The sequence below is a fragment of the Neomonachus schauinslandi genome, chromosome 5 (assembly GCF_002201575.2).
Source record: "Neomonachus schauinslandi chromosome 5, ASM220157v2, whole genome shotgun sequence".
In the NCBI taxonomy this organism is placed as follows: domain Eukaryota; kingdom Metazoa; phylum Chordata; class Mammalia; order Carnivora; family Phocidae; genus Neomonachus; species Neomonachus schauinslandi.
In genome coordinates this window covers 107,891,651-107,905,981 of record NC_058407.1, presented here as the reverse complement: position 1 = coordinate 107,905,981, position 14,331 = coordinate 107,891,651, and the positions used below count along the sequence as shown (strand labels likewise).

At 42.6% G+C, this 14,331-nt stretch overlaps 1 protein-coding gene across 1 annotated transcript in view; it reads right to left on the bottom strand.

Moving 5' to 3' along the window:
* Window positions 1–866: 866 nt before the first annotated feature.
* The window catches only part of NRP1 (neuropilin 1), a 137,181-nt gene continuing 123,716 nt past the window's right edge, over window positions 867–14,331 (bottom strand). Inside the window, 5 exon segments of the mRNA XM_021686025.2 lie at window positions 867–3,754; window positions 5,859–5,909; window positions 8,359–8,455; window positions 8,953–9,224; window positions 13,128–13,265. Coding sequence (XP_021541700.1) covers window positions 3,465–3,754; window positions 5,859–5,909; window positions 8,359–8,455; window positions 8,953–9,224; window positions 13,128–13,265 — 848 coding nt within the window. The 3' untranslated portion in view covers window positions 867–3,464.

Sequence of the window (14,331 nt, the reverse complement as noted above, 5' to 3'; positions counted from 1 at the left end):
TCTGGGAACATCCTGGAAGGTAGGTAGAATTTAACTTCAGTGAAGTGATTACCCAGCTCTGTCTCTCTCTGACTCTTCTCTCTAAGCAGAGAGTTCTGAAAATCCCCTCAATAGGGTAAATATCCTATTCTTGGATAAATCTGGGAAGATGCAAAAGGCAAAAATGTCCAGAGAGAAGCAGGAATATTGAATCACTGCAAAGAGCTGTGCAGAGCAGCTTACTTTTCAAGAAGTTCCTATGCTTTCAAATTTTCCTACAATGGTAACGGAAGAATTACTGGTCTGTGGAGAGTAGAGTTTAGCCTAGGCCAATTTTGTTGGAGCAAGTTTTATAAAGGGCCTTACTCAGCATGCTTTGGCTTAACACATCCGTTGCTTTGTTATTGCTGCTGCTGTTGTTGTTATTATTACTATTACTATTATTTTGGTCCCAGATGGAACTGGAATTTTCCCAAGAACTACCAAATAGCCAGTTACAATGCCATGCTCACCTTTGCCTTACGCCTACATTTAGCATCGGCACATACATAAACGCTATCAGTTTATTATTTGTTTTCTGCAAGAACAAAACTCACCAACAGGTATTTGTGAATTTCCTTTAAAAAAGTGGAATAGCGATAGAACATGTGACACAAGATTTGGGGTTGGAAACTTTGCACGTATAAGGCTAAATTCTCTATTCCTTATCCTGACAGGGTCCGATTTGGGTTGATTGTCTACTTTCAGGATATGTCTTCTTAATCTTCTCTCCTTACTAGGATATACTTTTTCAAAAAGAACTTTAAAAAATCTTGAAAGTTATCCAACGCTGGAATAATACCAACTTCTTTAACAATAACAAAGCTAATAGAACAAAAGCCATCAGGTGTGGGTATTTTATGAAAATGTTTAATTCAACTGTCTCTTTGGAATGTAGTAGTCATAGTTTGGGATTGAAGTTACAGTTCGGTTCTATATGGTTTTTATGCTACTCAGTGTCTGAGAATACAAATGTCATTTAAAGTTAAGGCTTCGCTGTTCATTTTGAAACAACAATTTACAAGTGTCATATTGTCATAGAAAATAAAAATTTCTGTAAAAAAAATTTGCACAAAATTTGATGATGGTACAAAACATGAAGCAATCATATACCAGTAAAATGAAAACATTTTACTACAGAAAGTCTTATAGATTTCAATAAAGAAAAAATATGTTATTTTACACCTTTAAAAATTACGAAACAATCTAAAACAATATAAACTGAACATTTTGTAACACTGCCTTTACAAATTAATAACTTTATAAACATATAATTTTTAAATATATTTATCAGTGCAAGATACTTTAAAATTTAAAGTCGCAGTATCATTTTTCCTTGGCTAAGGACAACTTTAAGTCTGTTGCCTTAAAAAAAAAAAAAAATCAGGTCTTACTTAGTGCTTTCATCCCGGTACGATCCTAACAACTGAATGAATGCCTCTGGGGATAAAAACCTATTCTTTTTTCATGGTGATCGATACTTTCCTGGAAACAAAAGGCATCCTTAATCCAATTAAACCAAGATGAATGGACTGACCCATCCATGATGCAAATGTGACTCCCACAGATGTATCTGAACGGGACCCCACAGCAATGTAGAAAGGGAGGAAAATCTAAAAGTTCTTCTGTACACCATGGCCTGACAGGAACATTCTGAAAACAACCACAGCCTTCTTTGGATTAATTCACACGCTGCCTGATAAGATATTTACTTCTCTGTGCTGTTGTTCGAGGCTTCGGTCTTAACCAGCCCCATGGCAGGCTTTTTCTTTGTGAGCCACTGGAAGTTTCTAGATGCATTCATTCAAGTCTCTGTTTTTTCAGGGTTGCTCCTGAATGGATGTTTTTAAAGATTTGTTTTGACTCTACTCGTTTTCTTTCCCGTCTTATCTTAAAATACTTCACCCCAGGCACCAGGATTTATAGTCACTTTCTTAAATTAACTGTTCTTTCTTCTACTTCCCTTGTCTGATTCAATAGCAAAACAAGCAGGTTCTCAAGGGCCATTTTGTAGATTTGGATGTAAAAATCTCATATTTTTGGATATTTGGAGAATTGTATTCAGTCTTTCCTTTGGGTCTCACTTGAAAGCCAATTAGTATTACTTCTTCCCTCAGCTTATCTCTCTCTTTCTATTAAATGCAAATGCTTCTATCACAGATCATTTTGATTGGAGCAGACAGACAAATGGCTTAAGGAAAAAAGATACTGTCACTTTAACCAGTTAACAAGAAAACCAAAGTTAGACTTTGGAGGGCAAAGTTAGGAATTTCCCTTATTTATTTATTTTTAAACATAAAGTCTAGCAAAATTGTTTGCCATTACCAGCAGGTTAAAGCTGCAAGTTTCTTTTCTGGACAATGGCAAATGCTTAAGTTCTAAGAGAGAAAAAAGACAGAGAGAGAGAGAGAGAGAGGAGAGAAAGAGTTTACATTTGAAAATACATTCCATATGAAAGACCAATAAGAGAGAATATTGCAGCTTTATACAAAAGGGTCAAGAGACATGAAATTGAACCACAGAAAAAAGCAGAGCAATTAAGCCACATTGCCAAATCTTCGGAGCCCTTGCCCTCCCGGGGGCGGGGGGCTGACATCTCACACTAAATTATACTTTCTTCTTAGTCAGTGGGCCACCAGGGTTTGATTAAAGAGTAGGGCTTTCACCAGCGAGAAACAGAGCGGGTCGTTCATGTAACACAATGAAAACCAGTACAAACAAAAAGGCACTTGAGAGGACATAGACTAGCCAGTGCCAAGGAGTTGTTGCGGTGGCCAGCAGTGTTCGGTGATGGCACGGTTTCCTGTATGGAGTTCACAAGCACGAGGTTTAGTACAACACTGGAAAACATCAAGAAAATTTGACGGTATTGCTTTGTAAACAGAGCTGACACACGATAGCGGTACTGAGGCGATACAGTACGTCCACGTGAAACACCCTAATCCTTCTCTGCCTACGTACGACGTGGGCAATTATACACAACTACGGCTTCAGGAGTCCACTGAAGGGTGGTTTTTCTATGAGATTCTGGGCACTGGGCTTTAGGTAGCATGTCCGTCAAAAGGGCCCCACTGAATACACTTGGTGCCAGCATCTTGGATTTTGCACAGTTTCCGAAAGGAATCCATCAAAGGAAGAGGAGAGAGAAGGGGAGGGAGAGTCGAAATGAATTATTAAGTCATTCATACTTGGTCTCAACACCAGCATTTGATTATTCAAATGAAACCAACAGAAAAAAGCTGACTGTACATGATTCCGATTGTGAACACGGCGAACTTGTTCCTGTCTGTCGGCCATACTCCTCGAAGCTCCTGAGAAAAGCCTGGCTCAGCGTCATCAACGCACTTCCCAGCCTGGACAGTGAGAGAGATCAACAGTTCCCCAGCACGCTCAAGTTCTCTCCTTCCACGTCAGTTCTCCGACTTCGTCTTTGCCTCCGTCTGTCTTCAGGCCTCCGAATAAGTACTCTGTGGGTTCAGTTTGTCTTTTTTCAACTTCACGCCGTCCACGAGTTCGAAGTTATAGTTCTCCAGGGCAGACAAGTTTCTCTCTGAGAGCCCATTGTGCCAACAGGCACAGTAGAGCACTACTCCGCACACGGCGCCCAGGAGGACACCCAGCGCGCTCATGGCTATGATGGTGATGAGGATGGGATCCAAGGTCTTCAGCACGTTGCCCGGCTTCCTGGAGATGTTCTCATCACCCTCTCGTGGGCCTTCATAGCCGGGGGTGCTCCCTAGGGGAGAAGCAAAATGGGCCCCGTGAGCACCGCCAACATAACCAGACGGAAGCAGACAGAAGACCAGAGAAAAAGGAGACAAAAAGCAAATCACATGCTCCACATTGGCCTGTCCTCTCTCGAGAGCCTGCGGGGGATTTCTAAGTGGGGTCTGGCTCGGCATCGCCGGAAAACACCAACATTTGTGTTTGATTCGTTGAGAACTGAGGCGTGGCAGGCGCTGTGATTCTAATACATAGCTCAGCACACGGAAACCACGGATTCTGGACAAACACGGAGGGCTGGGTTCTAATCTAATTCAGATTCCGCGCAGCCCACCACCTGCACTAGATTATAATCTGTGTTTATAGTCCCTGGCTAGAGACCAGCTAGGTCGTTAAAGCTTTGCAAGATGCTTAATCACACATTTGGCTAGCGGGGGGATCTCACCCTGCCCTGTGCATTTGCCTGCGCCCCAAACCAGGCCCAAGGAGACCTTCCAAGCTGCCCCTCGTGCCGTGCCGTCTCCAGTGTGTCCGGGCACGGGTTATCTACGTGTTTGCTCCCCCACATGTAAAATCTTCCAGTCAAACAGATTCCAACCCCCCCTAGTCCAGCATGGTTTCACTCAAGAAGGACAGATCTTTCAGAACAAAGCGGATGCTTGCGGCTGACATTTAAAATGGGTTATGGCTCCAAGCTAGAGAGCGTGTCTTGTGTTGTGCTGAACAGAACACATTTAATAATCAGCATCTTTGCAGCCTTGGTGGTTTCACGGGAGACAGTCACTCTGCTCTGCAGTTCAGTCACTGGGGAAATGTTTTCTTTAGAGTGGAACATGAGAAATTATTAACATGGGAGCTTTGAGCCTAATTACGTGGTACTAGAAACAAGACTAAAATGTTAATGCACAACATGCATAGTGTTTACTTAATGGTGTTCTGATCAACAAAGATTCCAATCAAAGAAAACTAAAAATATGAGATGCAAGTCCCTAAACAGGGGAAAACAAGCCTTGGGGCATATTAATATTCTTTCCCTTGAAACATTGTTTTGAAACAACCTCTAATAAAGTTTACATCTCAGCATGGGCTACGTAACTAAGCTCAATGAGTCGCATGTTAATGTTATTAACAGCTTAGTACAGTGCCGTACTTATTTGTCTCTATCAAGTCCAAGACTGACTACGGTGGGTCCACATTTCTACCGGCCACAGGTGCCGATGCTGACGGGCAGGACACAGAATTGCCAGCAGCAGCTGTGAGTGATGCTGGGGCAAGTCTCCAACAACCCACAGGTGCTGGCTGGGAGGGGTGGAAGCTTCTAGAAATAAAATAACATCAGGCAGGGCCCAACTCTGGTCAAATGTCCTGTATTTGATCACAAAGTAGTCAAGGAAAACACACATTTTCAGATTAATCGGTGTAAAGTCTGAGGCTACCACCCAATTAACTGGGCTACTGAAGGCAATTCCTGGTTTCAGCCTCCTCATCTGCAAAATGGGATCAATATGCCTCAGACAGCGTACAAGATAACACCTGTAAAGTGCTTGGGGCATACTAGCTCCTCAATAAATCCTTACCATCATCATCATCATCATCATCATCATCATCACTGTCTTCATTATCATGAAGTTAGGGTTCCCATGGAGAGAAGGAGGGCCACAAATGGATCAAACACAACAGCTTATCACAAAAATTGGACTCTGGTCCTCAAAGATCATATCAGGATATCAACCAGACAAGAATTTAGGATGGTTTCAAATTACCGTATGAAAATCAGTGTCGGTCTTTGGGTAGGTCATGGGCTTCACTGGTTTCCTATTTCCATAGATGTAAAGGGAGAGTGTTTCATGTGGTCATCCTCTAGGTCCTCCTTCAGCTCAGACAGGACAGGGACAGCATGAGCACGCTCCCCTGGGGCCCCGGTGCTCCCCTAGATCTCCAGGCGGCTTAGAAGAGAGCCCTCTGTGACAAGAGTCCAATGCACAGCACCACGGGCAGAGATTTTTATTTTATTTGAACCGCTTTGATCTACCAGTGCACTAGAGCTCCAGAAAGTTGCTTCATAAATATAATGAAAGCCATAGTAAATTTTTAATTGGTCAGCAAGATAAACTTACCTGTTTCATCGATTTTATTTTCTGGGTTCCTTTTATCCAGGTCAGCCGGTTCTGCCAAGTCAAACAAAACTGAAAGGGATATTTGAACTGCCAACAAAATCCAATACACACAAACTACATAAACCCTTACACACACACACATACACACACACACACACACACACACACTGAGACTAATGGTTCTGCTGGATTTCCTTGGTAGTTTGTAGTGCAATCCAGCCCCACCACATAACTGCAGAACAATGGAGAGGCGGTGTCAAAGGACTAGGAAACTGATGTCACATCGAAATCCAGCAAGCACTGCTGTTAGCAGAGCGTGTTGTTTCAGAAGAAAAGAGTGGAGCGAAATAGTTCTGGCATCTGGAGTGTGGGGGAAAGCTGATGGAAACAAGAAACAGTAATGGGGTTGTGCGTGGGGCTACCTTCTTGTGCTTTTGTAGAGAACTTCTTCCTAAATTTGGTGAGGGCTAGTTTGTTTTCCCAAATAGTATTATAAGCTCTTTGAGGCAAGAGACTGTGTTCTAGGTCTTAGCTCCCCTCCCCAAATAATAATAATAATTCTAAAATAATAATTAAAATAATAAAGTAAAATAAATGAAATCTCTGGGAGTAGAGTCCCAGTAGCCCATGTGGTTTTGAGGAGAGGGCAGGGAGTTTTGAGTACTTTATTCACTGCTATATTCCCAACATTTGTAACAGTGTCCAGAACAGAAAAGGTGCCTTAAAAATATTTGTTGCATAAATGTGTGGATAACTAATAAATAGTTGAAAGTTTCATAGCATCCATAGCTAAATATTCAAGGATACATATTTGGTGACTCATTATACAATTATCTGAGGCATCTTTTTATCGGGACAGCAACATAGAGTATTTTGATGGTGCTTTAGTTGTGACTTTCTTTTTTTTTTTTAGATTTTTTATTTATTTATTTGAGAGAGAGAGAATGAGAGACAGAGAGCATGAGAGGGAGGAGGGTCAGAGGGAGAAGCGGGCTCCCTGCTGAGCAGGGAGCCCGATGCGGGACTTGATCCAGGGACTCCAGGATCATGACCTGAGCCGAAGGCAGTCGCTTAACCAACTGAGCCACCCAGGCGCCCTAGTTGTGACTTTCTGAGTATAATGCCCAGCAACAACTACAGCCATGTGGACCAGTCCCATGAGAAGAAAAAGGCTCATCGAGTTGTCTTATCCCTCTCTATATTCCCTGGAGCACTTGGATGCTGCCTTGCCTACAGTATGCAGTCCGCTAAAACTTGTTGAATTGGAATTAAATTTTCTTTCTTTGTTTTCATTTATGGAGTTTGCTCGCACATTCTAAAAACCTCATTTTCATTTTGGACTAGGAAAACAGCGCATTGCATACACTGTAACTACATGAAATACATATTTTCACAACAGTGTAGACCTGGGTGTGGGCAATCTGGAGCGTAATCTCAACTGACATCTTAAGTCTTATCATTTTCTGTGAAGATCGGCTAAATGTGTAGCATTAAGTAGATTCCCTTACGTAGTACGAAACAGCAGATCTTTATTCACTGTTCTTTTCCCCCCATTTTCTTTAATCAACCATATCAAATTATTGCCACTTTAGGATTACATATGTTCAATATATTGTATAATAAAAGCTTTGTAAATTGCTGAAATGACCAAAAACCTATTACAGCCAACAGACCTCCTTTGTCTTAAATTTGCCCAATAGGCTTATTCCATTTTGTTATAATTAACATCCTATTATATGATATATAGCAAAAGTTGAAGTGTAGCAAATGGAGCTTAAGACTAATTACTGTGCTATTACATTGCCATTAGTGATGCTATTTATAATTATACATCAAGAACCAGGGAATACGCATTGGTTTTCGATGTCAACTTTCATCCATATACCAGGCCAATACAAACTCATAAACTCTGTAGTACTAGGCAAGGTCTCAAAATTTCACTTATTCTTTTGAGTCATTTCAACTACTTTTAGAGTCAGAAACATCTACTTATTTGTATAGAGCAAAGAATTATGGCTTCTATGATTCATGAACAATGTAATCTTAATTAAGTTCACTGTGCTCAAAATTTTCAAAGACCTGCTGTTTTGTTTATACACCCAGATATTTGGAATTATCCAGATGTCTGAGTTTTCCACTTTTCATCAAAATGTTTTGGTATGGTATATATAGCCTGTGAGCTGTGAGTCTTCTCTTTCTTTCTTTCTTTTTTTTTTTTTTTGTGAGCCTTTCTTTTTAGCTATAATTTTTGGATTCCACATTATTTATGTGGTTTTGCAGGTACCAAGCAGACACTAAATGAACGAGGTTAGGGAATGGGGTAACTAAAGGTAAACCGACCTGGTTTTATGCCCTGTTGCAGCAAAATATGCGTTTCATATGATGTGCTTATAGCCCACATTGAAATTCTAGGTCTAAATGAGCAAGACAAAGACCCTTGCATGAAAATCTTCATGCCCTGGGCAAGCATGTCCTGGCTTGTACACTAGTTCATACTCACTTGCACAGTCCTCTTGGGAAATGTGGTTGTTAATACTAATGTCATCCACTGCAATCCCACCAAGATTTCCTTTTCCGATTTCGCCTTCAAAAATCACCTAACAAGATAAGATCATTTTCACAGTATTGAAATGTTCAGTCCCGAGTAGCAGTGTTTACAAATGCTTGTTCAGTTCAATCTATGGCACGTAAATTAAATTCATGAGATTTCACTGAAGCACGCGCTTTGCTCATCAATCTATATTAACTGCCTGGTGATGGCATAAAACTTCTCCTAACACTCTCTTTCTATAATTCAAAATTTAAAACTGAGGAGAGCAGCGAATAAAAGGAATGTTCATTGTGACAGCCCAGAAATAGATTATAAAGTAGTATTCTCCCTTCTTTCACAGCAAATTGGTTCTATTCCTGTAATCTTAGAGACTGAAATATGCTACTGGGAGGATCATCGCTGTGGCAAAATCCCAGGTTTGGGAAACACCTGAAATAATTGTTGGAATAATTCCCGCATCTCATTTACATAATTTCCAAAATATCATCCCTATCTCCCGTCTCCCTGAAGGAGCTGTCCTCCCACCCGGGGAGGACATCACACCTGATAAAGTTTCAGAGACTTGTGGAGCAGGACCCGCCCTTCCTTCCAGTGGTCTCCTTGGTGCCCGATGGCCATCCAGACCAGCTGATCATACTCCTCTGGCTTCTGGTAGTGCAGCTTGACCCGCAGCGTGCCCACGTGTGAACCAGACATGTGATACCAGAAGGTCATGCAGTGGGCAGAGTTCTGGGAATAAACCACGGGGCTCACCAGACGAGCCACTTTGCCCTTCTGGTTTTCATCCGCCTGGGAATAGATGAAGTTGCCATCACCTGCTGTGACAAAAAACCAGGTTAGGGATAGTGGCCACATTCACGACTCCTCCATCTCTTCTTTTAAGTTCCACGACTTGAACCTTCTCTCCGAGGCTGAGCACCAAGAACCCAAATACGCGGTGGAAAGGGAAGAGTGTGAGGTTTTTGGGGAACCTTTTTGGCACCTAAGGCTGTGCGCCAAGCCTCTGTGAGTGGGGTGTTTGATGGGGAGAGGGCTGTGAAGCAGCACTAATTCGGGCACCCGGGATTTGGAAGGCATTTTCACGTGGCCATGGATGACGACTCCCACTGGCCTTTGCCTCGTTGGAAGCCCATTGAAAGCAGAGGGCAGACCTATTTTCAGGCCACTTTAAAACAGTTTCAGCAGCACAGATACGAACACAGACATGACATGGAATAATTTAGATGTTTTCTTACTTATCGTTTGAGCTGGGTGATGATACTCTGGTTACTATAACTGCTTGATAGTAATAAAGTTGCTGTGTTTCCAAATCATCTAGTAATCTTTTTCCCACAAATTCAGATGACTTTCCCTAGTTTATTTTAATGGCTTATAAATCCCTTACATGCACCTGAGAGTTTGAATCTCAGCTGCAAGCCCCACTCCTGTTTGATGTGGGCTTCTGGTTCAAGGAGAGGCAAGGTTGCATTTTTGAGGCTTATTAGAACATGCCATTTTGGCAACGCAGATACTTGCCGAGCTGCAAGGACTTACTCTTGGCTTTGCTTTTAATTACCCCCGGTGGGAACATTTCCTCCTGCCACCACCTGGTCTACATACACAACTCATGTTTCACTGTTTGCTCTGCAAATAGAAATACCTACTCTAAGGCCTCACCTGATGTAAGTGTGAATCTGATGCTCAGGCCTCAGTGGGCAGCGGGATGTTTTGTTTGCTGCCCAAGGGCTTTGCGTGTTTGTGAGATACTTTTTCCCCGTGCACATGTGGGCACGTCCTTGTATCTTTTCGCCTGTGTCCAAGTTTCCAGGTAGAAGTGGGTGTGTCAGCGGGCAACTTGCTTCCCTCATCTGGCTGCTTAAACGAGATTGCACCAAGACCCTCTTAAGAGAAGCAACGCGTGGAATAATAAAAGGAGGGTGGAAATAAAACTCACAGCTCCGGCGGCATGTTTGACGCGGTCTTTACGAAGCGCCCCCTGTGACCACGCAGACCCAGTCGCTCTTGGGGTTTGCTTTCTCTTTACCAAGTGGTGGTTCCCTAACTGTGTGACAGCACCATCTCACTGAGGCGAGTCGGGTCTCAGTCCCCCAAGAGGGACAGGTGAAAAAGGCACCCGTCTTGCCTCTGTGCCCCATACCCCCATTTTTAGGGAAAAATACTGAGGTTGGAGATGCTGCAGAGAGGGGGGCACATAGATGGAGCCCATGATGTTTATTCTGGCTCATCAGAGAACAGGTGGGAGAAAGGAGGAGAAAGCTGGACCTGGGTAGAGGGAGGAAGGCTGCCTGGGAAATCTCTCCTGGCCTCTGCCCTGACACCTCTGTGGGCTTTTAAAAACATGTTCATGTCACTGCTCTGCTCGAAGCTTCTCAGTGGCTCCTCAAGACCATTAGCCTAGCCACACTCCTTCATGGGGCACCTGAGGCTGCACACCCCTGCCATATAGCTAACAGCTTCACAGAGAAGCCTGTCCCCCCACACCACCTGCAAGCTCTCCTCCGCACCCGCGCACGCCAATCCTAGCCCAGACTCTCTGGGACAGGACTGCTTTCTCTGAGCCCCCATGTTATCTCTCCCATCGCCACTCACCTCCGCCTGGGGCCCCCTCACCCCCTGCGCGGTAATCATTTCCCACCTTGTGCAAGCAGACCGTGAGCTCCTCAGGGCAGGGCCCCCCTCCTTTATTCTCACATCTCCAGTGCCTGGTGCAGCATCTACCAAGTAATAGGGCTCCTCAAATAACACTTGTTCGACAAACCAGGGAAGATGCTGGGTTTCAGGAATCCTCTGTAAGGAGGTACATCGCTTCCCTCTTAGAAGTCAAATGCAGAAAACCAAGTGGGATTCCTTCCAATAAATTCCAAATTGAACAGCAGGATATTTTACCTAGATTGTGTTAATTTAAAGAAATCTCCTGATTTGCAAATTGCAGAATATTGTCTAATGTCCGTCTGTGTGCATGTGGGCTGCTCTTTTCATCTACTTTTTTTTTTTTAATGTTAACAAGTTCCTGCCTTTCAGATGTTGGGCTCACTCCCCCTCTCTCAGCAAATGCTTGTGTTTCTAGGGCTGTAGGAGGCTTTTTCCCGTCAGAGCAGACCTGGCACCACAGCCAAGTAAATTTGGGTGTCTGGGAGAACAAAAGAGACAAATCCTTCTGAAGGAATCACACTTCTCAGCTGTTACTCTAAGACAAGCCCCCCTTTTCTGATACTCCAACGCATAAAGCGTTGATATTTTTCCTTTCAGGGGTTTTATCACAGTTCTGGGTCAGGAACTCTGTCTTCATTTTCTCAATTAGCACTTTACTTCGGCAAGCCTTTTAGCTTTTGTCTCTGGCTAACATAGCTTTTAACCTCCTTTGAATGTCAGATCCTACTGAGCCATTTTGCTTCACTTTGCATCAATTTTTCCACCATTACTGCCTTCATTTCAGCTAATTGCATTTGGTTAATTTGATGCCATTTATATGTACAGTGCCATTTACAGTCAAAGTATTTTAAGTTTTCTAAAACTGCTTGTCTTAAGATTCAATTGAAAGTGTCTCAGAATTGAAGGAGTCCAATTTTATCCAATTTCCTTGTCATTCTCATTAGGCAAAGAGGTAGCTGTGGTGGAAGGAGGCCAATTCAACCTACTTAATGGTTATGTTCACTGGGGGGAAAAAAGTGAATGACAAAATGGGAAAGGCATGAAGTGCCCTCTGCCAACGCATTGGCCCACTGACCCACTCATCCAAAGCCCCAGCATGGGGGAATTTTGTTTAATGAGATTTCTCAGCATCAGCAAATGGCTCTCTGGTGTATCATTTGGGAAGCCACCTCTTGAGCAAACAGTCCCTTAAGTTTCACTGAGTCGGGGAGATGTCGGTTGGTTGAGTGTTCGTGGTGAGTGTGTGGGAGCATGTGTATGTGTGGGCATTGTAAGGACAACCGCTGGATCTTCATGCAGCACCTCAAGCTGGATGACAAAATGACTAAGAGGAAAGCAGGATGGCAGTGGATAAAGAGTTCATTGGAGTGGCAGTCAGCCCCCAGTGACCCCCAGCCCATCCCTCTGCCACTAATTAATCCTAGCAGGAAAGTAAGACAGGAGGTGGGGCAGGGTGGGGTGAGGTTTCCACCCGCTCAGAAAAAAAATGGGCCAGATTTACAGTCTTCCTCAAATGAATAAGAATCCCACCCCACCTTGTTCCATTTCAACTTCAAGGCTCAAGAGAGAGGGAGCAGGAGGCTCACTTACTGTTTCTTTAGCTGCAAAATAAATGAGATGACCCATGCCCCGATTTGCTTCAAAATAATCCAGAGGCAGGGGTGCTAGAGATAAAGTAAGAGTCCTGTGACTCGGTGCTTGTTGAACCTGGGTTATATGCATACAGGGTTCATGTCACTAAGCCTTCTCTGCTTTTGAATGTATTTGAAATTTCCATGAAAACGGTCAGGAAAAGTATAAAACAGGTACTTATTCACACATCTTTGCCCAGTTTGCTATTTTTCCAAGAGGCAATCAGTTGCCAGATTTAATTGGGCCTTCTCTGCTACCAGGCATCGGAGCACCTCTTCTAGGAAAGGAGATCTCAGTAATTCCAGGAAATGAAAGCACGAAGTGAATGCTCAGGAGTGTTTTCTAACACCCCTAATCTCACAGACCCCAGAAATCCTCCACAATAACACCCTCTCTAATTTAAAGCAATGAGGCCGCAGTGAACTCTCCATTACCTGTGTGATCCTGAATGGGTCCGGTTTTGCTGGTCAACACACTCCACTTGAGCTGCACGTGATTGTCGTGTTCCCAGTGACAGAATGTCTTGTGAGAACCCCAGCCAAATTCACAGTTAAAACCATATGTTGGAAACTCTTCAGTGGGTGGAAAGGAAAAATAGAGACAAGCAGAGAAAGACAAATTTAATCATTTAGGTCAGAAAGGCCCTTAATTTGCTCACGAAAGGCACGACTTATATAAGTTAACGTCTGTTTGAAAATTCTGGGAAAGCCTCAAAACCCAGGATTACCAGGAAACTCAAAAGACTGCATGGAGATGTCAAAATGTTTGCAAAATCACGTTTTGGATTTTTTTTTTTTTTTTTTATCCAGCTTTAAAAAGATTATGGACTGCCTGTCAAATTGGTTTTACATAAAATTTCCAGGAAGGTTACTTTCCAAGGCAGATGTATTACATCTATAACATTCTCCCTATGCCCATGATATTTAATATGAAAGATACTCCGTTCTTGAGAATGAATCATATACATTGTTATCCACCAATGAGAAGAATCTTAAGTACAGATTGACCCGTGAACCTCAAAAGTGAAGAAATGTGACTTGGCTGGATGTCTCATTCTGGAGGCTATCTGTATTCTTACCACACTGGGTAACACTTCAGGTCTTTATGTCAATCTCTGAAGCGTTTCTTAAGGTTATTTAGTCTCCTGTGCTTCGTATCAGGTCAATTAATTTCAAGTGTAAGTTTCTGCTTTTTTAGTGAATTTTAAAATTTGCATGTAAATTAAAACCTCCATGCAAGTTCACGTAGAGCCAAAGCATTTTTAAAGAGCTGTCCACTTCAAAGTTTCTTTTAATGTTCAAAAAAATGTTTCCTTTGAATTTGAAAAGAAAATATGAATGGATCCTCAGGAATGATCTGTCTTGTGTGTTCTACAAGGTGCTATTTGACTGTCGTGTTTTTAAGCCTCTATAGCTTTATTTTTCACTCCCCCCCTTTTTTTTTAGAAGTAGCTTAACTTTTTAAGTATGAACGAAATGAAATCATTGTGGCTTGGAATTTGTTTTCGGTAATCTGAAGCTAATAATTAAAATAATCTTAAAGATAAAATTCTCATGCTTCAGTCAGTCCTACTCCTCCCCCCATATAAAATTAAACACACAAAGCAGCTGTTTTCTCTAATGAAGGGAGGTCACCGCT